General features: G+C 37.9%; 1 protein-coding gene across 18 annotated transcripts in view; it reads right to left on the bottom strand.

Annotated features, from left to right (window-relative positions):
- Window positions 1–20,797, bottom strand: part of DLGAP1 (DLG associated protein 1) — an 861,456-nt gene that overhangs the window by 267,797 nt on the left and 572,862 nt on the right. The window contains exon 1 of one of the 18 annotated variants that reach the window (XM_045849797.1): window positions 5,704–5,820. The exons of the other annotated variants lie outside the window; for them this stretch is intronic. Within the exon in view, the coding sequence (XP_045705753.1) occupies window positions 5,704–5,754 (51 nt within the window). The 5' untranslated portion in view covers window positions 5,755–5,820. Of the gene's footprint in view, window positions 1–5,703; window positions 5,821–20,797 lie in introns of those variants that run through there. 18 annotated transcript variants of the gene reach the window in all.

Genomic DNA, 20,797 nt, shown 5'->3' with positions numbered 1-20,797 from the left:
CGGATACCTGAATGATGGGTGTACTTTGCCAGCTGGGCTCAGGGCAAGGTGGTATAACAGCAGAGGACATAGTGTATGTGAAGGTGTGGTCATGGGAAATGGCAGAGTGCGTTCTGTAGGAAATACCAAGTTAAGTGAAATACATGGAGAGTTCAGACAAAACAAGCTTCACTTCGATGGAGTCCTCTCTGGGCACTGCTAGAAACGGATTAAGGTGGAGGCACTCAGTCTCCTGCTAATAATCTAAACTTGATCTAAAACACAACACATGTTTTTCAGAATTTCTTTTCTTGGATGTTTTTTTTAAATCAGTCATATGGCTGAAAGCAATTGAAATGGCTGCTTTTGTTTTTGGGACACAGGTCGTCTTTTCTAAATCTATATTTCCTCCCTTTCCCAGCAAGCCTGGCTGCCCAGGAAAATTTCCCCAACAAGCCTTTCTTCTTAACTGATCCTTCTTTCCTGAGCAGGGAAGGCATTCACCATCTGCTCAGCCACCCTCCACTGTCACATCCCACCCTCAGACACCATTTAGTACTTCCCTTCTCCACAAGATTTTACTTTTCTTTCTGCCTAAAATCTCCATATATGGCCTCACCCTTCCATCCTCTCTGTACTTCCTCTAACACGTGACACTGGTGCTGTGATACCTCTAACCGTGCCCTCAGGTGCACATTTAACACTTAAAGGGCTTTTTTGTCCCCCACTTTCTTATATTATCAGCTCAACCAGAGTCACCTTTCATTTCTAGAGCTGTCACCACAGTACTAGTTTCCTATGGCTGCTTTATCAAATTATCACACACTTGGTGGCTTAGAGCAACTGGCATTTATTCACTCACAGTTCTGGAGGCCAGAAGTCTGAAAGCGGTCCACTGAACTAAAACCAAGGTTTCGGCAGAGCTGAGCCCCCTCTGGAAGTTCTATGGAAGAATCCATTTCCTTGCCTTTTCCATCTCTGAGAGATGCGTTCCTTCTCCCCCTTCCTGGCTCAAGTCCCTTTCCCCCGACTTCAGAACAACAGCATGGCCTCCTCTCACCTCTCTGCTGTCATGGTTACAATGGCCTTCTTCTGTGGCCAAGTCTCTCCTTCCCCCTTTTACAGGGATACTTGTGATCACTTAGTGCCTGCCCAGATAATCCAAGATAATGTCCCCATCCCAAAATCATTAACATAGTCACGCCTGCAAAGTCACATTTCCCATAGAAGGTAAGTAACATTGACTGTTAAGTGGGATTAGGATGTGGCCATATTCTGACCCATTTTGCACATACCACAACCATCAACACTACTGCATGTTGAATCAATACTGATTCTTTGCTAGGTATCATTTTATGAGGTAGGCACCATTATTATCTGTGTTACAGAGATAATTGACTCAGTCAAGGTCACATAGAGAAATGGTAGAAACAGGATTCAAACTGAAGTCTGTCAGCACAAAAGGCTTTGCTCCTCACATAATGCTGTATTGTCCCTCACATTTTGAGACTATATGCCACATGTGTTAGTTTGGATCTCAAGGACCCTGAAGACCATCACAACCCACATTTCCCATTTCTGGAAAATGTTCCATTTCCCTTCTCTAGCTGTATTTCCAGATATTTCTTCCACAGAGAGCACTACTAATTAAGTGCTTGGATGGGAACAAGTAGCAATTTTCTTCCCCCACGAAAGACCAGTGGAAGCCCCCTAAGTAGTCTGATGTCAGGCTGTGGCTAACAAACATTAAGGGTTCACAGAGCCCAGGCAAAAGCACTATGGAAAGAGTAATCATAGAGTAGAACCAGGAAAAAAATGTTGAAAAGGACAATGGGAATGAAACAGAAATGTAAGGCCCAGCTACTTTCACTGTGGAGAGAGCAAGAAAGGCAGAAAACTCCTGGAGGCATAGGGGCTGTAGAAGAAAGCTGAAGAGTAAAGGATACAGTACAAAGAAAGGTACTTTCAGAAGAACAATAGGGAAAAGTACACCCAGGGCAGACCACCGCTGGAGGGCAAAAAGCGAATGAACAGGTAGGCAATGACGAATCAAGGATTTTTTTTTTTACAATCCACTATCCATTTTTAAGATTAAGATTTTCTCTAGTTCTAAGGAGGCAGTGGGCCATGTGGAGGATAGAGAGAATGGCTCTGGGAGTTAGCAGGCCAAGGGGCAATCTTCTTAAAAACAGTGTCACTTAGGGCAACTTGAGACTCAGTTGTCTCATTTATGAAATGGGAATATGGACAAGATGAAAGAACTTATGTGAACTGCTTTATCACAATACTTTGCAGGAATAAGTAACAAAGAATCATTGCATTCAGTTTCTGCAACATCATCAAAACAAAAGATGATAAAGCTTGTTAGGGAGTCCAAGTATCTATTCATGCATTCCTACAGAATTTACTTCCTTCTTGATCATGGCTACTAACCATGAATAAAAGACTAGATATCTTCCTTCATGGAACTGATAGGTTAGTGAAATAGGCAGTCCTAGATAAAATAGACATGATAAAAGACTGATGGACACTAAGAGAATGTATTGGGAGAAGGTACTGAACTCAAACATGGCCAAAGAGGGCTTCCTGGAGGAAGCGCCATTTCAGAGGAGACCAGAAGGTTGAAATGGGGGCCAGTAGGGAAGAGAGGAGTTTGGGATGGATGGAGAGAAGAGGCCAAAGAAAAAGCAGGTAATGCAAAGGCTCTGGACATGAGAACATGACACCTTTGAGAAAGTTAGAGGTTGATTAGAATGGCTGAAGTGAACATTGGACAGAGGGTGTGGTACCAAAGGAGGCTGTGAAGGAAACAGTCTTCACTTATGTCTTATCCTGTAACTCATGTTTAGGAGTTTGGACCTTATCCCAAGGGTAAGAAGGAATCACTGAAGGATTTATATGCAGAAGATTTAGTGATTCTATGTGTAGTTTAGAAATGTTATCTGGGCTACTGTCCATGCAATGGACAGTAGTAAGGGAAAAGTAGGGGGAGGAAGATGACTTAGAGATATTTACAATACTTAGAGATGTTCTACAATACTCTAGGTGGAGAGCAGAGAGATTTAACTAGGATAGTGGCAGAGGGAATGGAGAGAAGTGAATAGAAATAAAATTTATAAGACTTGGTGATTTTCCACTCACTTACTCATTCATCCAACAAACTTCTATGAGTTTCCCCTGAAAATGTGAGGTGAGTTAGAGGGGAAATGATAAAAGTTTTCCGGAGTTTCTGGGCTGAAAGAAAATGGACGGGCAGTGGTGCTATGGAGAGAGGTAGGAAGCACAGGATGAGGAGGCTGGTGCGGAGGGCACTAGGCCCAGTTTCAGGGCTGATAGGTTTGGAGCGATGCCTTCATTTTTATAATGCAGATATCCTTGTGTTCTCCAGCCTGTGATCTTAAATTAGGTAGCACCAACAATGATAACCAAGTTGAGTGATATTTTAGTCCTCTCTCATCTTTCCTCCTCCTCCACTTAATTCTGCTTGTCCCCAAGAATGGGCTTCCCATGTATTTGAGAACAAATCTGTTTGCTGCCTTCTGCTCAGGTCTCTTTGCCATAGTGCCAAGAACATCTTAGATGGTGGGCCATCTGTAACCATGCTGCTGTCTCAGTTACCACTGTCATCAGTGGATGGATGCTCTGTGGTCTTTGCTAAGTGTGTGCGCGCGCATGCGCGCGTGCGTGCGTGTGTGTGTGTGTGTGTGTGTGTGTGAGAGAGAGAGAGAGAGAGAAGAAAAGGTGGTGGTGTTCTTTTCTCTAGATTTTCTGCATTAATTAATACTTGGAGTTCACATGTGAGTCTGTAATTAATACATGACTTGCATTTGGCAACTGTGCATCTCAGCTTGAAGCATGAGTGGGTTGATCACTGGGGACAAAAGAATCATAAAAGGGAAGCTGGTCAGATAGCCTTGCAGATTTACACCATTAGGTTGGTGTTAGGTAGTGATAATGGCTAGGATGTCATGCTGGTATCAAGTCTTTTGTACCCTACAAGTGACAGGAAATAGAAGAAAACAACTTGGTGGTCGAAAAAATTTGTTCTCTAGTTAGTTTCTTCCAGCTTTAAAATGGACACAATGCACTCCACAGGTTCTGGACCAATGACACTGGGGAGAAGGGAAATGGGAAAAAATATCAGAATTAAAGGAGCAAAAAAGGGCATGGGGCAGCCAAGATGGTCTGGAGCAAAGAGGTGTGAGAGGGAAAGGGGGGAAAGTGGAAAAGAAAACAAACACATTACAAATCCAAAACAATCCACCACATTTGAGCTTCCAACAGAGTTCTACAAACAGAAAATAGCCATGAAATTGAACATATGAGGAGGTAACATATGTTTGTCTTGGTGCTCTTAGGAGTGAACTGTGATAGACTAAAAGGAGACACTCCTACTTCTCATAGGTTTACTAAATTAGAGAGGGTTCAAGAGAAATGGCTAAAATTTGTAGGTAGAGCATGGATGATTTTCAAGTGGAATGAAGTCATTAGTGGTAGCTAAATACCTGTGCTCAAACGTCTTGTTTATACTTTTAAGAATAACAGAGATTGTGAACAATTTAAAGGGGGAGGCAACAAATGTTCTTTCATTTCTAGAAAAGTCTGCTTGTGATTTTTAATGATTTCCACAAAACAAAAATATCAGGTGTCCACAGCCTATTCCTCACACAGGAAGACAGAAAGGGAAGATTAGATAGTAGGAATAGAAGAAACATTTCCTCCCCATTTCTCCAAAATTTCCCACATAGTTTGGATGTTTTGAATAGACCTTCAGAAATACCTTTTGAGGTCACCTACTTTGAAAGAATAGAATCTCTAATTTTCAGGTGACATGGCAGCGAGCCCAGAGAACATAAATTTTAATCATATTTCTCATTTTGGCCATTCTTGTATAAAAGAAAAGATTATAATTACAATTTCCTCCCCATCTTGCTAAGCTTTTGCTAGTTATGAAGATTTGTGCTTCAGTCTGACTGAAATAAAAACCTGTGTTAAAGACTGGGAAACTGGATCATAAAAAGCACCGCTGAAGTAGCCACGGAAGTCTCAGAGAGGTCTCATGGTTTTTAACTCCATGAACTTCAGTGAACAAACAAGTGCATTTTCCACATGAACTGAAGTCATTGCAGCCATGGTAAATAAGAAAGTAATAGCCAAAATTCATATTACTGGATACTGCTATTTTAAAAACACAATCTTACAAAATAAAACCCAACTAAAGTTGGAATAATTTTAGCAGCTGAAAGTACTACCTTCTCTAGAATAACATGTACTTAGATATGAAATGCCTCAGGACCCAACACGATGTATGCATTCTGTTTTCTTTAGAGCACATTCACATCAATGTATAATATATCATGCTAAATGCTAAATATATTTGATAAGCAGTGCTTAAATAATTTTGTCTGCCTTTGCTACATTGAAATATTCTGCTAGTTTAGCTAAATTCACTTTGCACTACAGATGATAAAAATTATTACATAGATGACATTCTTACTAAAAAGCTGTATTTCTCCCTCAGCCCCTCTAGTACCATTAGCAGCCTAGTCAAAGAAAAGGGTGCATTGGGGGTACTTTTGACAAAATTGCTCATCCCAAATTCATAGACATAGTGAAACATAAGATTAACTCCAGCATGCTAAAAGAAGAATTATGAATTAGCACAGAAATCAAATACAAAAAGACTGTTTTCTTTTCCATAGCCCAGAATTACCATTAGCTTACCTTATTAGCTGAAATGCCAAACAGAATGTCTTTATGGAAAATTAAGTTCATTATTCATCTCAGCTCTGATTTGGTGTGGTGCAGCTGAGAGCATTTAGCTTCTCTCTATGATTTGCCGATGCAAAGTGTGTGAGTAAGGCAGTAAACACAGAACTTGGGAGGTGGGGAGTGGTTGGCCATGGCTCACAACTCTAGAATTGCAACTGTACATTTTATTCATATGAAATACCTAATGAAATCAAATCCTATCACTAAAGAATATCACTTAAGTGAATATTTAGTACAGGTTTTTAAGCCCATGCAATTTTGCACAGCATTTGCAGGAATAATGCCCTGCATGCTCACTGTCCCAGCAAAATTACATTGCTTTTTTTCATTATCTCAGTGGATTCTTAGGCTATTGATTCACATATAGTGGACAATGTATATTCTGTCAAGGAGAAATACACATGGGGAAACAATTTCGGCAATTTTCTTAAAAGAGAACACCTGTGATTGTCTGACTAGTGATGGAAAGACAGATGCATTTCACAATTTTGAACAAATTGGCTACAACATTCAGGCAGGTAATAAAGAGAGAGGAATAGGAATCCAGGAGTAAAATAGCAATAGATACCTTTCCTCTGGACATAAAATTCTCTTTTAAAAAGTCATATTGTTTACTAATTCATTAATTTTCTCCAAATGAATTAAACATGATTTTAAATTCCTTTGGCAAACACGTTTTCTTTCTTAACAAATAAATGACTTCCACAGAACATACCCTAGAAAAATCTTGTTTACTTAAAGTATGTCTCATTTCCAGATGGGCAAAGGAGCTGTAGCAGCTTCCTCTCCCAGATGTTTCAGCTCATAGAATTTGAGTGGGCAGCATATATTAAAATCCAGCTTTTCCAAGTAAAATGTACAATCACAGCAGCAAGACCCATCCTAGGTTATTATTTATCAATAGACAAGGACAACGTGACTGAGCAAAGCAATTTTAGCTCTAAGACTTGTAAACTTTCTTGTCTTTGTCACACTGCAAAACTAGACCCTAAAATTCTCCTCTCCTGAATTAATAAGACTAACTGCCTTTAATGAGAAATAATCAAGAAAAAGTAATAGTTTATTTTTTCCTTAAAATGTTAAACACTGAGTTACCATATGACTCAGCAGTTCCACTCTTAGGTATATACCCTGGAGATGAAAACATGTATCCACATAATAATCTGTACACAAATGTTCATAGCATCATTATTCATAATAGCCCCCAAGTACAAACAACCTTAGTTTCTTTCAACTGATGAATGGATTAAAAAATGTGTGCTGTCTATACAATGGATTATTATTTGGCATTAAAAATAAACAAAGTATAAATGAATGCTACAACACAAATGAATCTTGAAGACAGTGTGCTGTTTGAAAAAAGCCAGTTACAGAAGATCACATAGTGTATGATTCAATTATATGAAATGTCCAGAATAGGGAGAATCTATGGAGACAGTAAGTAGGTTAGTGGTTGCCCTGGGCTTGGGGTAGGAGTACTGGGAAATGAATGTTTCTTATTGTAGTGATGAAAATGTTCTTACCTTAGGCTGATGTTTGTACAACTCTGTGACTGCATTAAAACTGTTGAACTGTATACTTTAAGTAAAGTTTATGGTTTGCAAATTATATCTTGATAAAGGTGTTAATGAAACTATTAATTTGTCACAGAAATATTGTCATATATCTGTAATGATAAGAATTAGCTATATATTATAAATTCTGTAGAAGGGAAAGATGGGAAAGAGTAGGGATAACCCCAAACATGGGAAATCCTTGAGGACTCACCAGCTGTAGATCTACCTAAAGAACCATTTGCATCAGTACTTAATCATTTAATTTTATTTAATGGTTCTTTATTTATTTAATTAATCTTATTTAATTTTCAATAAGACAAAACTCTGAGGCCAGAGAGAGTGAGAGCAAGAGGAAAAAGAGGAGAAGGGGGAGAATAAAAAAGAAGAGGAAGAATTAAAGAAAAAGGAAAAGAAAGAAAGAAAAGGAGAACAGGGGGAGACTCATTTTTTAATCTTTATTATATTTTTTTCATTACCAATTGGTCCCCTTTTAACCTCCTCCCCCTAGCAGTCACCACACTGTTGTCCATGCCCATGAGTCCTTTTTACTTTTTATTGATTAGATAACATGAGAGGGCTGACAATTCAAGAGGGAAAGTGGGGTCACAAACCTTAATTCTGATGATATAACATCAAATGATCGAGATGAGAATAATAGAAGAATGCCTTCAAAGAGACCAAAAAAAAATGTACAAGGAGGATTTTGAAGTGCTCAAATTAAAGGAATTTTTTTCAAACATGAGAAGTGAGTTCACAATCAAGGAAGAATACAGGTAATGATGAGCATCTAAAAGAATTGCACCAAAGAGCTAAAGCTCAGGTTAAAATAAAGTTTGCATGAACTAAAAAAAAAAAGGAATAAAAAAACTGATTCAGACCCTGGGTCATGGGGTCCGCCACACTGTGGATGAAACATGAGACATTCACACGCACTACCGAGTCCTGTGGAGGAAAAGGGCGAGCATGGTTTTTCTCTCAAGGGGAGCAAAAGCTGCGGCTCTGGCTGTGACCAGCCTTTATTGGGTTTCTTGGCATATTACAGGATGGTCCTTATTTACTATGCACAGGTTCACTTTAGGTGGTTACCTCTTACAGAAAACAAAGGAACCAATGCTGCTAATCACATCACAGAAGAGGGATATTTGCAAATGAAAAGGGAAAAGTGGTTGAACCAGTTACACTCCATACTGGGGAGTTTTAGCATGGATTTTAGGAAGTTATGGTAAGCACTTGCTATCTCAATTCAGGGTGAGAGAGTTTTAGCAAGTCTCAAAGCAGCCTAGGTACATTGCAGGCCTGATTCCCCACGGGAGAACCTATCCGTGGGCGTGGGTCCTGTGCATCTCCCTGTGGGAGCTGGGCCCACACCACACAGAACGGTCTCCTACAAAAAACCAAGGACAGTAAAAAAAAACAAAGAGGCCATTTCAAAAGATGTGCATTGGAACAGACAGAAGAACAAGGACGATCCCCAGGCTTGGTCCAGATGTGAACAGATGATGATGAAGGAGGAGGAAGAGCAGCAGCAGCAGGAAGAAGAGGACAAGACATCAAAAGTTCAAACTTTACTATTTTTCTCTATCAAAGAAAACAATCTCAAATTGGAAAGGGTAGAAGAAAAAAGCAAGGTGAATAGAAATTTAAATCTCAGGAAAGCCTCTCACATGCAGACAGTTCATGAATCTCCCATACGAATTTTGGGTACTTGACAACCTCACTTAGACACCTCAAAGCACTTCACACGCGGCACCTTCAAATCATACTCATTCTCTCCCCTCTCCTCCTCCACCTACCTCCTCAACTCTTCTAGTGTTGCCTACTTAAGGGAATGGAAACACCACCTTTTAATTAAGGCAGAAACATAGATACCATTCTGAACACCTCCTTTACCCTGCACGTCGCCCAGTCCTGTAGATTGTAATCTCTGGAAACTGTCCCCTTGTTTCAATATTACTGCCACCATCCTTACCCATTTTCTTTCACCCGAAATACTTTAGTTCTCTTCTAATTGATTCTCCTTCCATTTTACATATCTTTTGACTTTATCTAAAGAGATGTTTTCAGAGGCAAAGTGGATATTAGCTTTCCCCAACTCTTACAATCCTGCATACACAAACAAGGATATAAAAACTCAAAACATTATTCCACTTCTTGGAATATATTTTAAGAAACCTGAACTACTAATTTGAAAGCATATATATATGCCTATGTTCACTGAAGCATTATTTACAATAGCTAAGATTTGGAAGCAGCCCAAGTGCCCATGAGTAGATAAGTGAATGAAAAAGTTGTGGTACATTTACACAATGGAATACTACTTGGCCCTAAAAAGGAAAATTTACCTTTTGGAACAGCACAGATGGACTTGGAGATTATTATGCTAAGTGAAATAATCCAGTCACAGAAATGCAAATACTATACGACTTCACCGATATATGGAATCTAATGAACTAAATAAACTAACCAACAGAATAGAAGCAGATGCATAGATACAGAGAACAGACTGACAGCTGTCAGAGGGGTGGGATGTTGGGGGACTGGGTGAAAACAGTGAAGGGATTAAGTGAAGAAAAACCCCTGCCTCATACACACAGACAAAAGTATGGTGACTAACAGAGGGAAAGGGGGTAGAGGGAGGTAGAAGGAGGTACAAGGGGATAAATAGTGATGGAAGGAGACTCGATATTGGCTGGTGAACACATAACACAGTATATAGATGATATATTAGAGAACTGTACAATTAAAACCTATATAATTTTAGTAACCAATATAATCCCAATAAATTTAGTAAAAATTAAAAAAAAATCAAAATATAAGCATAACCTCTAGAGCCAGGCATTATATAGTCCTGCAAATCTTCCCAGACTTATCTAGCACCACCTTGGTGACTTAACCATACCAGATTCCTTTCTGACCCTTTTGTTACGTCCTGCCTTTCATGGTTCCCTAGGCTGATTGTCTGATTTACATTAGCCCTTTCTTTAAATGTAATCTCAACCATTACTTCTTAGGGCATGCTTCTCTGAACTTAAATCAATGTGCTATAGAGTATCATAATCTCCTTTGTATGTATTGAGCAAAGTGGTCACTAGGGATAGGCTTGTCTTCATGAGCAAAAAGTTCAGAAGATGCATGGGCTATTTCATTATTGGCATCTTTGAAGACACTTGCTTGGGTTGAGTCTCTTAGTTAAACTCACTGTGAAGGGGCCCTGCCTCCCCCATTGGCCAATTTTCTAGTGGGGCAAGTATGAGAGATGCATAGAAGGCAGGCAGAGAATAAACATTTTGGGTTCAGACATAGCAGTCTGATCTTAGGTGCAAGGTGTTTAGGATAATGCCAAGAAAGGGGCTGTGGTTTTGTGAGAAGCAGTATTCAGACACAGTTCCTTCCAATGAAGAAGGAATCAGTTAAGATTACATGCAGGGAAGAGCTCCCACCATAGTTTAACAGTGGTCCTTACCATGGTAGTACTACATTTAAATGTATATGTGTGATTGATTTGAAAAATGTTTATCTCCCCACTGACAATAAGGAACATGAGAGTAGGAATCATGTCTACTTCTGACCATCTTTATATCCTTTGCACTCAGAGCCTGGCAATAGTAGGTACTTAATAAATATTTTTTGGATGACTGAATGGTAGAGCTCTTATATTGGCAGGCTGTGGTGGGATGGTAATAGTAGTATATCTGCTACTATTAGAATAATTTGAAGCATGTGTTCTATCTTGGGTGTGAGGGCCCTTATTTATAAAGTCTCACCATTCTGTCTCTTTCCCTGGTTAACATGGCTGTGATGTCACTATGTGTGATGATCCACTTTTAGTTAAACACATACCTTTTACTTAGAAAATTAGTATGCAGGATGTTGACTTAAAATATCACAAGATTCATTAGGTTAATAATTTAATCTTCCCAGTGAAGACATTTTCCTTTTCAAAAAGAAGGTGCACCTAAAAAACATTAAGCTTAAGTTTTTGTGCCTAGTCAAATTATATCTTTGTTCACTCTGAGAACTTCCAGTAGGCCCTCAGAATCAAGGTGGGCAATCCTAAATGTGGCAGAAAAAAGGTGAAGATGCATAAGCCTTTTGTATCACTCCCAGACAATAGCTCGATGGGCTTGAATTTATAACACAGCTTCATCCTAGAACCCAGAGTTAAATGGAAGGTCTTTGAGCCTTAAGAGAAGCAGCCTGGGTTTATGAAAAAGTAGTGTGCTAAGCTGACTGTTCTTTATTTTTATTTTTGCAGATCAACTTGGTTGATAGGTAAGCACATGCCCTGGGCTTCCTTATGCAAAGTCATCTTTATAGAAAGAAAAGAGTAGGGAAATATTTCTAAATGTTAACAAGACTAGTTCACAGAAATGGAATTTTTTTTTACCTCTCCTGGAATCCATTCCAAACAATAAAAACAACAACACAACCAAGTGGAGAGAAATACCCACAAATCACATTTTTAGCAAAACCATCAGAAAAACCCCAGACTCCACAGTCAGTGTCAGGCAGGACATCAACCAGGGAAACTATAACAATGAGGTAAGTAAATAGGAGGTATGAAGCAAACCTAGATGTAGCAGAGCCCAGAAAACTCTGTTGAATATATGCTCCACCCAAAGCGAGGGCCTCAATATCAGAGGCATGTGCTGTGGAACTAAGGTAGGGCCGGGACGAAAGGAGATGGTGAAGAGTGAATGGGCCAATCTCATTAAGGGGCAGAAAAATTCTTTCTGAAAATGACTGTATCATTTGGGTTTCCATGTAACAAGCAGCCTATGAGTTCATCCATGAAGTAATTAAGGGAGAAAAGAACTGGGTTTTTCTGAGAGTCAGAGAATGTGTGACTACATAGATGCATTACATCATAAACAAACAGTTCCTAACTGTAGCAACAGCAAAAGGAGCCCTTGATTCATGAATGCTTGGGAAACTACAGCCCACCAGTCTCGGTAAAGGCAGTCAGGCAAAAAGATAAAATCAGGATGAGAGAGAGAAAATGAGGTTGACATCAGACTTACCCACAAAAACATTTAACTTCAGCTTGGGATAGAACATCTATGATATCAAGCCAAGAAAGCTGGAGTCAAGCATTTTTCTATCTAGTCAAGTTCTCCTTCAAGTATAGACTCTAAAAAACAGTTTTGGATATGCTGGAATTTGAGTAATATTGCTGAAATGAGTCTTTCCAGGGGAAAATGCTAGAAGACAAACTGTAGACAGAATGATTTCAACAGCAACAAAAAAACATCAGCAAAGAATCCATGACCAACACCCCATGCTCACTACAGCATTATTTATAACAGCCAAAACACCTGAAGAACCCAAGTGTGCATCGATGGGTAAATGCATAAAAAATGTGGTATATGGGTATATGGGTATATACAAGTGTATGTGTATATCTCTGTGAGTATATATATGTGTGTATACATATGTATATATATATACACACACAAACACACAATGGGATATTATTCAGCCTAAAAAAGAATGAAATCCTTCTATTTGTGACAACATGGATAGGCCTTGAGGACATTATGCTAAGCGAAATAAGTCACATGGAGAAAGACAAATACTGAATGATCTCACTTAGGTGTGGAATCTGAAACAAAACAAGAAAAATCCCCGAGTTCATACATGTAAACAGATTGGAGTTTGCCAAAGGCAGTGGTTGGGGATGGGGAAATGGCTGAAGGCAGTCAATGAGCGCAACATCCATTTACAAGGTAGGTAAGTCCTGGGGATGTAATGTACAGCACAGGAATAGAGTTAATAAAATTGCACTGCATATTTAAAAGTTGTTAAAATATATCTTAAAAGTTCTCATTACAAGAAAAATAATTTTTAAAATTAAGTATGGTGATAGATAATGACTTACTGTGGCAATCATTTTGCAATATATACAAATATCAAATCGTGTTATACACCTGAAACTAATATATTATATGTCAAGTAAACCTCAATAAAAAAAAGAACCACAGTCAAAATCTAGTTCAATACATTTCAGAAGAAGTTTATCATCTTCTTAATGGACTTAGACACTTTTTAGATGCAACCTCACATGAAGTTCATGTCACCTATATATGTGAAGATACACTTTAAGAAGTTTTTCTATTTCTAACTTGTTATAATTTTTTCTATTAAATCATTAATGGGTGTTGAATAGGATGAAATGCCTTTCGGGCATATACTGAGATAACCACATATGTTTTCTCCTTTAATTTACTAATGCTGCAAATTATGTGAACATCTTCTTTAATGTTAAGCCTTACTTTTATTATCAAATAAATCCTATCTGGTCATGTTGTTTTATGTTGTTTATAATTATTTACTTTTATTTAAATATTTACTAAGAATCCATGAAGTTCATGAAAGAAATTGCATTAAAATGTCCTTTCTCACACTCCCTTGTCTGTTTAGGAGTGTCCTAAACCCTAAAAAGAATCAGACATCTCTTTTGTTCAGATTTCTAGAAGAATTTTTGTGTGAAAAAGATTATGTTTTCCTTGTAGGTTTCATAAAACTATTTGTTCTGGTCTTTTTTCTGAGTACCTTTTAAGCTAATGTACCAATTTCTGAAATTATTGTGGATATATTCAAGGATTGTGCTTTTTATTGAGTTTTGAAGAATTTATTTTTTACAAGAAATTATCCTCTTAAGTTTTCAATGCATTGGTATGAAGTTTATTTCTGTTCTATTCATATGATAGATTTACTTTCTACTGCAAAGTTATCCATGTTCCTTTCTTCATTTCTAATAGTGTTTATATTGTGTTTTTTTCCCTCACTGGAGATTTAATACAGAAGTTCCTCCATATTATCAGTATTTTCAAAGAACAGCAACAACACAAAAATGTTCAGAGTGATAATCTCTTTGTGATTTCTATTATCTGTATTTTCTTATATAATTTACCAAATTTTCCCAATAAATGCATGTTAACTTTAGAACCTCTCCAGTAATATCTGTAATAAAATGATACACTTTGAAACAAAGTAAAGACATGTGGACTGAACAGGAGATCCATAACTCATTGAGTGATTTTCTCTGCATGGCATGCGAGTGTAAATGTTTTAATGAAAAACGATAGAACAGTCTCTAGTGGCATGCATAAGCCTTTCTTTTTTGGCCTTATTCTGAACTTTTTTTTAATCATCAATTCTGATGATGATATATTAGACACTCTTATGAGATATAACATTGTGGGAAACTATTTAAAATATTGGAGTTCAGATTTCATAGTCTCAAAGTTTGACAGCAGAAACATTATTCTTGGTAGACCAAATGGTACTTTTAGGTGGGTGAATTAGAAATAAACTGTCTCTTCCTCAAGATTTTACTGCTATTGACTGGAGAATTGTAGTAATAAATAAGGAATGCTAAGGTAATTACTCATATAAATGATGATCTGTAAAGTTAGTGTATAACCTGCATAATAGTGAGGGGTGGCCCTGCGATAGAAAGACATTTACATCTGTAAGATGACATTTAATAAAAATAAATATAATATTCTCACTTATGTTAAGACATCCAAGTGCACAGTACAGGTTAGGAGAAAAATGAAAATCTCTTGAAAATTTTATCTGAGTGTGGGATAGGTTGGCATGGCTGCCAGACAAGCTAAGGGTGTTTATGTTCAGAGATTTTTCAATGGACTCTGTGAAGTCCCAATTCAACCATAATATTGTTCACACAATTATACCATAAGGTAAGAAGGATATTGCTTTTCTTGGAACAAGATACAATTTGTCAGTTGGGATGCTGTTCTTAGAGAACTGCTGAAGAAACTAGGTTTTTTGAAGATGGGCCAATGAAGACTCAGGGACAAATAATAGTTTTCATTAAACATTTGCAGGATTGCCATGTGGAAAGAGTGTTTAGATTTATTTCATATAGCTCTACATCCAGGTTAAAGAGAAGTAGATTTGTATTAAAAATAGAGACAAATTGTCGAGTATGGCAACTGGTACAGGTATGAAAATTCAGATAACCTTTGTGGAGGTCATGTGGTAATATGTGCAAAGATCCTTAACATTTTGCATACTCTTTAATCTAGTTAATCTACCTCCAGGAATTTCTACTGAATAAATTGGATGCATCTTGAGGTATTTGTAACAGTAAAAGATTTGAATAGGTTACTAAGTGGGAGGAGAAACATGAAAAAAACAGAATGGGGCAAAGAGACCTGCGGAAAAAAGCATGAACTCGATGGAACAGAAACTACTATTATAATAAGTACAGGGGTGAAAATGAGAGTGTGTGATATTATTAGAAAGCTGCCAGTCAAAATAAGGTTGAATGCAGGCCACTGAGGCAATGGCCCATTTTTTTTTAATTAGATGAGAGACCTGTGATTGCTAAAATAAAACTTAGATTGAGGATCTCTAGTGAAGTGAGGTCAACAAAAATAGCTAATGGGGGGGAATTACTTTAGTCATTTGAAAATGAAGAAACCTATCACTAACGGGTGTCAAATTATTTATAATGTGGAGAAAGGAAACAGATTATTATATACTACAATGCTGCATTAATTGAGGGCTTCAGGATGCAGGAGGCTAAGAAAATGCTTGTTGTAGAAGCGTGCGCTCCAGGTTAGACAACAGTCGGTTTGTGATCATCTGCATCTGAAAATGATGGAAAGAGCAAAGAAACAAGTCTCTGCAAAATAATTATTCAAAATTAGCATATTTAAATTATTTTAAGATGCTAAGATTTACTTGCACTTCTTTTTTTTTTCAACTGAAAGATAGTGCATAATATCTGGGAATATTAACCAGAAAAAGGTTTTCACATTTATTAAAAATGTCATTTATGACAGTATTCATAATGCTGAAAAATTGTAAAAATATTCAAATGCCAAATATTTGAGAAATAAATAGTCTAACCATAGTGTATTAGCATATTTTAATAGCTATACACATTTCCATTAAAATGATACTATTAAAAATAATAAGCATTTATTAAAACGAATAGCATATATATGTGTATACAATGTGTACAAAATGATTTTTACCCTATCGCTTTAGGGAAACTGCTGGGAAATGCAATAGTTATTTCCTAATTGCCAGATTTATGGACAAACTTTTCATTCCCTGACCAACTCAACCACTCTTCAGTGTTGATCTTGTTGAACTTTCCCTATTTCTTGAAATCCTCTTCTTTATTTGCTTTAATGCAGTTTTGTTTTCCTTTCTATCTTTCTGACTCTGTATTATTGCTCTATTTTTGCTTCTTGTCTGTGCTTTAAATTCTGTGTAGCCCAGGGAACTGACCATATTGTCTCACCTTCTAACTCATACCTGCCCCAGTGTGATCTCCTTCACTCACACTTTCCTTTACCTTCTGTGCAGTAGCTCCCAGATCATCTTTCTCCACTCCTGTCATCTTCCTGAACTCCAGAGTCACAAGTTCAGCTGCCTTCACCACTCCATCTTCCTCACATAAGAATTTTTGACCAAAATTACAACTTTAAGATATGGTATGAAGATATTTTTACTTTTCTCCATCTTTATTGCTTTCATCCTAGTTGGGACCATAGCCATCTCTCATCTAGATACTGTAATAACCTCCCAAATAGTATTTGAATAAATGAATGCTTGCCTAGGGGGAGTCCTCAACAGGCACATCAGATTCAAAATGTCTAAAATGAAATAATTTTCTCCATTCAAGCTTATTCTTTCTTTTATATTATCTATTAAAATCAGAGGTAATGAAGAATACCCAATTCTTAAAAAAAGATTTTATTTGTTTATTTTTGGAGAAAGGGGAAGGGAAAGAGAAAGAGAGGGAGAGAAACATCAATGTGTGGCTGCCTTTCCCATGCCCCCCACCAGAGACCTGGCCTGCAACCCAGGTATGTGCTCTGACTGGGAATCGAACTAGCAACCCTTTGCTTTGCAGTCTGGTGCTCAGTCCATGGAGCCACACCAGCCAGGGCAAGAATACTAAATTTTTTAAGCCATAAATTATTTTTAGTTTCTACCCTTCCACTTCTGACAATCCAGTCACTCAATCTCCAAGTCCAGGCAATTCTATAGTTTAAATATGTCTCCTCCTTTTAAACTATTCTTACCATCAGTATTCCTGCCCCTTCTGGTGCCATGAGAGCTCCTCAAGGGCAGGAGTCAGTCTTTTATGTCAACTTTGTCTTCCCAGTCTTTATCAGAGTGCCTGATGTTCATTCATGCTCCTTGAATTAAAAATACCATATACAACAAAAGGCAATCATTGAAAATGTTTAAAATAAAAAATTGGTGTTTTAATGGAAAGTGAATAATAAACTTTTTAGATAAAAAAGAAGCAACAAATATGTAATTCCTGGGCAAAGAAGAATCTAGACCCAATCATTTAAAATAGTCTAACATAGTTTAAAATAGACTAACATGGTTTAAATAGTATAAATGACCTAAAATAGTAATATAGTCTAATAGTTTGGAATAGTCTAACAAACATGAAAATTGATGGCCCTTTCATTCCATCTCTACATAAAAGAAATGTCCAGGAGCGACTGTATATACATGGTGATCTTGTTTAGCTGATATGCACTGAATGGACGATTTCACATGTTTCATAAACAACTTAAATATGATATTGGGCTTTAAAAATACATCATGCATTAGGTGGTAGTTTCTATGGCAGGTAGAATAATGGTTCTCCAAAGATGCCCATGTGTAAATTCATGTGCCCCATGAATGTGTTACCTTACACAGGGGACTTTGCAGATGTGATTAAGCTAATGATTGTGAGATGGGAAAAATATCCTAATCATCCAGGTGGTCCCAATGTGATTACCAGGGTCTTTGGGAGAGATGGAAGAGTCAGAAAAGAGGATCTGACCTCAGATGCAGAGATCAGAGTGATGTGATTGCTGGCTTTGAAGATCAGAGAAGTAGCTAGGAGTCAAGGAATGCAGACTGCCTCTAGAAGCTGGAAAAAGCACAAAAATGGATTCTTCCCTAGAACCTCTAGAAGGGACAAAGCTCTGCTGAATCTATGATTTTAGCTCATTGAGACCCATCTTGGACTTCCGACCTCCAGAAAAGTAAGCTAATAAATTTGTGATATCTTGAGCTGTATCTTGTTATAGCAGCAGTAGGGAACAAACACGGATGTTATAGGATTTCATTTCATCAAAATCCTGACTGAATGAAGTCATGATCTCTCACAGTAACTTCTGCAGTGGCTCTTAAATCTGTTTTGTTGTTTTATTTTATGTTGCCACCACCATATTTTCAGGCTTAATAAAAGTAATAGTATTTATTGAGGCATTCTGTATGTCTTTTGTCCAAGTACTGTTCTATACCCTTTACATTAACTCATTTAACCCTTTCAATATCCCTGTGTGCGTGTGTGTGTATTATTATCTCCACAATACAGAGGAGGAGACCGAGGCAGGGAGAGGTTAACAGTGCACTCGAAGTTGAATATCCAGTAAAACACAGGGTTTGAACACAGCTGTCTGGCTCTAAAGCTGTATTTGCTCTTCCTAGAATTAACTTCACAGCCTTCGATTTGCACTGCTGTCATTGAAGGTGCTGCCCTCACCAATTTGCTATTATATTTACTCACTCTGCTGATAACTACTGTGGTAGACAGATCCTCACCCCCGGGAGTCACACCTGTGAATATGGTGCGTTTCATGGCAAAAGGGACTCTGCAGATGCCATAAGGTTATTAATCAGAGATCTTAAAATAGGTAGGTCATCCTGGATTAATCTGGTGGACCCAATGTAATCATGGGGGCCCTTAAAAGAAGAGCTTGTTATGTGTATTTTTATAATACAATACAGTACAATACAACACAATACAATACAATATAAAAGAGCTTTCTCCTGGCTGGGCACAAAAGAGGAAGTCAGCAAGATGTAGCAGAATTAGTCAGAGATTCAACACATGATAAAAATTCAATATGTGTTTGTTGGTAGGCAGATGAAGGGACCTCAGTTGTACAGCTGCAAGGAACTAAATTCAGAGTCTTCCCCAGAGCCTGCCGATAAGAGCCCAGACCTGCTGATACCTTTATTTCAGCCTTGGGAGGCCATGAGCACAGTACTCAGCTGAGGCAGGCTGTGTCCAGACTTCTGACCCATGAAAATATCCATCATTTAAATCTCTCTGACTGCTCTCCTACAAAACTCCAAACTGAGCTAGTCTCTGAAATAAGGACATGTAAACATGTGCAGTCTATTTCTTCTTCTCTCCTTCCCTCTCACTTGGACATTCGCTCTCCTGCTTGTGACCAACCACTCACCACCCATCCATCCACACATATATGGTGTTTACCAGGCACTATGTTAGGCCTCAGGGATGCAGGGTTGCATTTCGGAGAGATTAATAAGCAAGGGAAAATGCTAAGAGAAATCTCTCTCAATATGCTTTCATAAAAATGACATCAAAGCTTCAGAGATACCGCATTTGCAATTGAAAAGCCTTTCTTCTCCTCTACCCTTCCTTTCCTAAACCTCAGGTTGGAATTCTGGTTCCTATAAACCTCCACATTCTTTGTTCAGTTATCTTTATGCTTCTCTTACTTTGCCTTGTGTTGAATTTATTTAACTACATAGTGTTCCATGAGACTACAAACTCTCTGAGAGTAGGAACTATTTCACAAGTCTTTGAATTCCCCTCTCCTCTACACTGCAGCCCTTACACACAGCAGATCCTCAGCTTTTGCTATTTGAATTGATCACTCAGGGGAAGGTTCTTCAGAATAAATCCTATTACAAGCTTTACTTTGTAATAGGATATTCAAGTTCCAAGAGAGGATTTACCTATTTCAGGTAATATGCTTCCACAATAACTCTTTAATAACTGCACATTCCTCAAATTAGTCTAAGGTTACAACCAAAAAAGTTTTTCAAATGAACTATTATAAAACACAGAAGAAAAGTAATCAGTTTTAATTTTTTAAGGAAGAAAACTACCTAACTTTAACAATATCATGATTGATGGCTCTTTATCTCTTTTGAGAATATGATAAAGGTTAAGGACTTTTCTCCCAACCAAAATGGATACAAACTCTCCCCACCAAATTTTTAATGTAATATTAGGAATTTACTAAACCCCTGGAGTTTATTCTCGCCCACCCTGAATTTCCAAGCCTAGCCTAAAAATACTTGAATGAGGTGGGTAGGTATGCCCAGCCTTTTTGCACTTGAGTTCTCTTCAATCTCCCTCCCCATCCTCCATCCATCAAAGGGTCTTCTCAAGGTAGGATTTCTTCAGCAGTCAGTCAAGCTGCTCCTCAGTTCTGCTTCTGGGCCTCAGACCTATAAGTAACCTCCCGGTGAATGCTCCAGACCTGGAAACTCTCTGAAGTCTCCATTAGGGAGCCTTGCCTTAGTAAGCTTTCCTAGAAAGGCCTTTGAAAACTAAGATTTCCCAACTGGCCAGTGACCAAAGACATCTTCCCAGCTTGCTGGGCTGAAGCAACTCTCTTTCCAGGCCTCAAATATGGCCAAATAACATGTGGTTTCAGACTGTAATATGAGTA

This window comes from Phyllostomus hastatus, unplaced genomic scaffold (assembly GCF_019186645.2).
Source record: "Phyllostomus hastatus isolate PE091 unplaced genomic scaffold, TTU_PhHast_1.1 phas_contig_80, whole genome shotgun sequence".
In the NCBI taxonomy this organism is placed as follows: Eukaryota; Metazoa; Chordata; class Mammalia; order Chiroptera; family Phyllostomidae; genus Phyllostomus; species Phyllostomus hastatus.
Note: the sequence above shows the minus strand (reverse complement) of the source record. Positions and strands in the feature narration are given on the sequence as shown.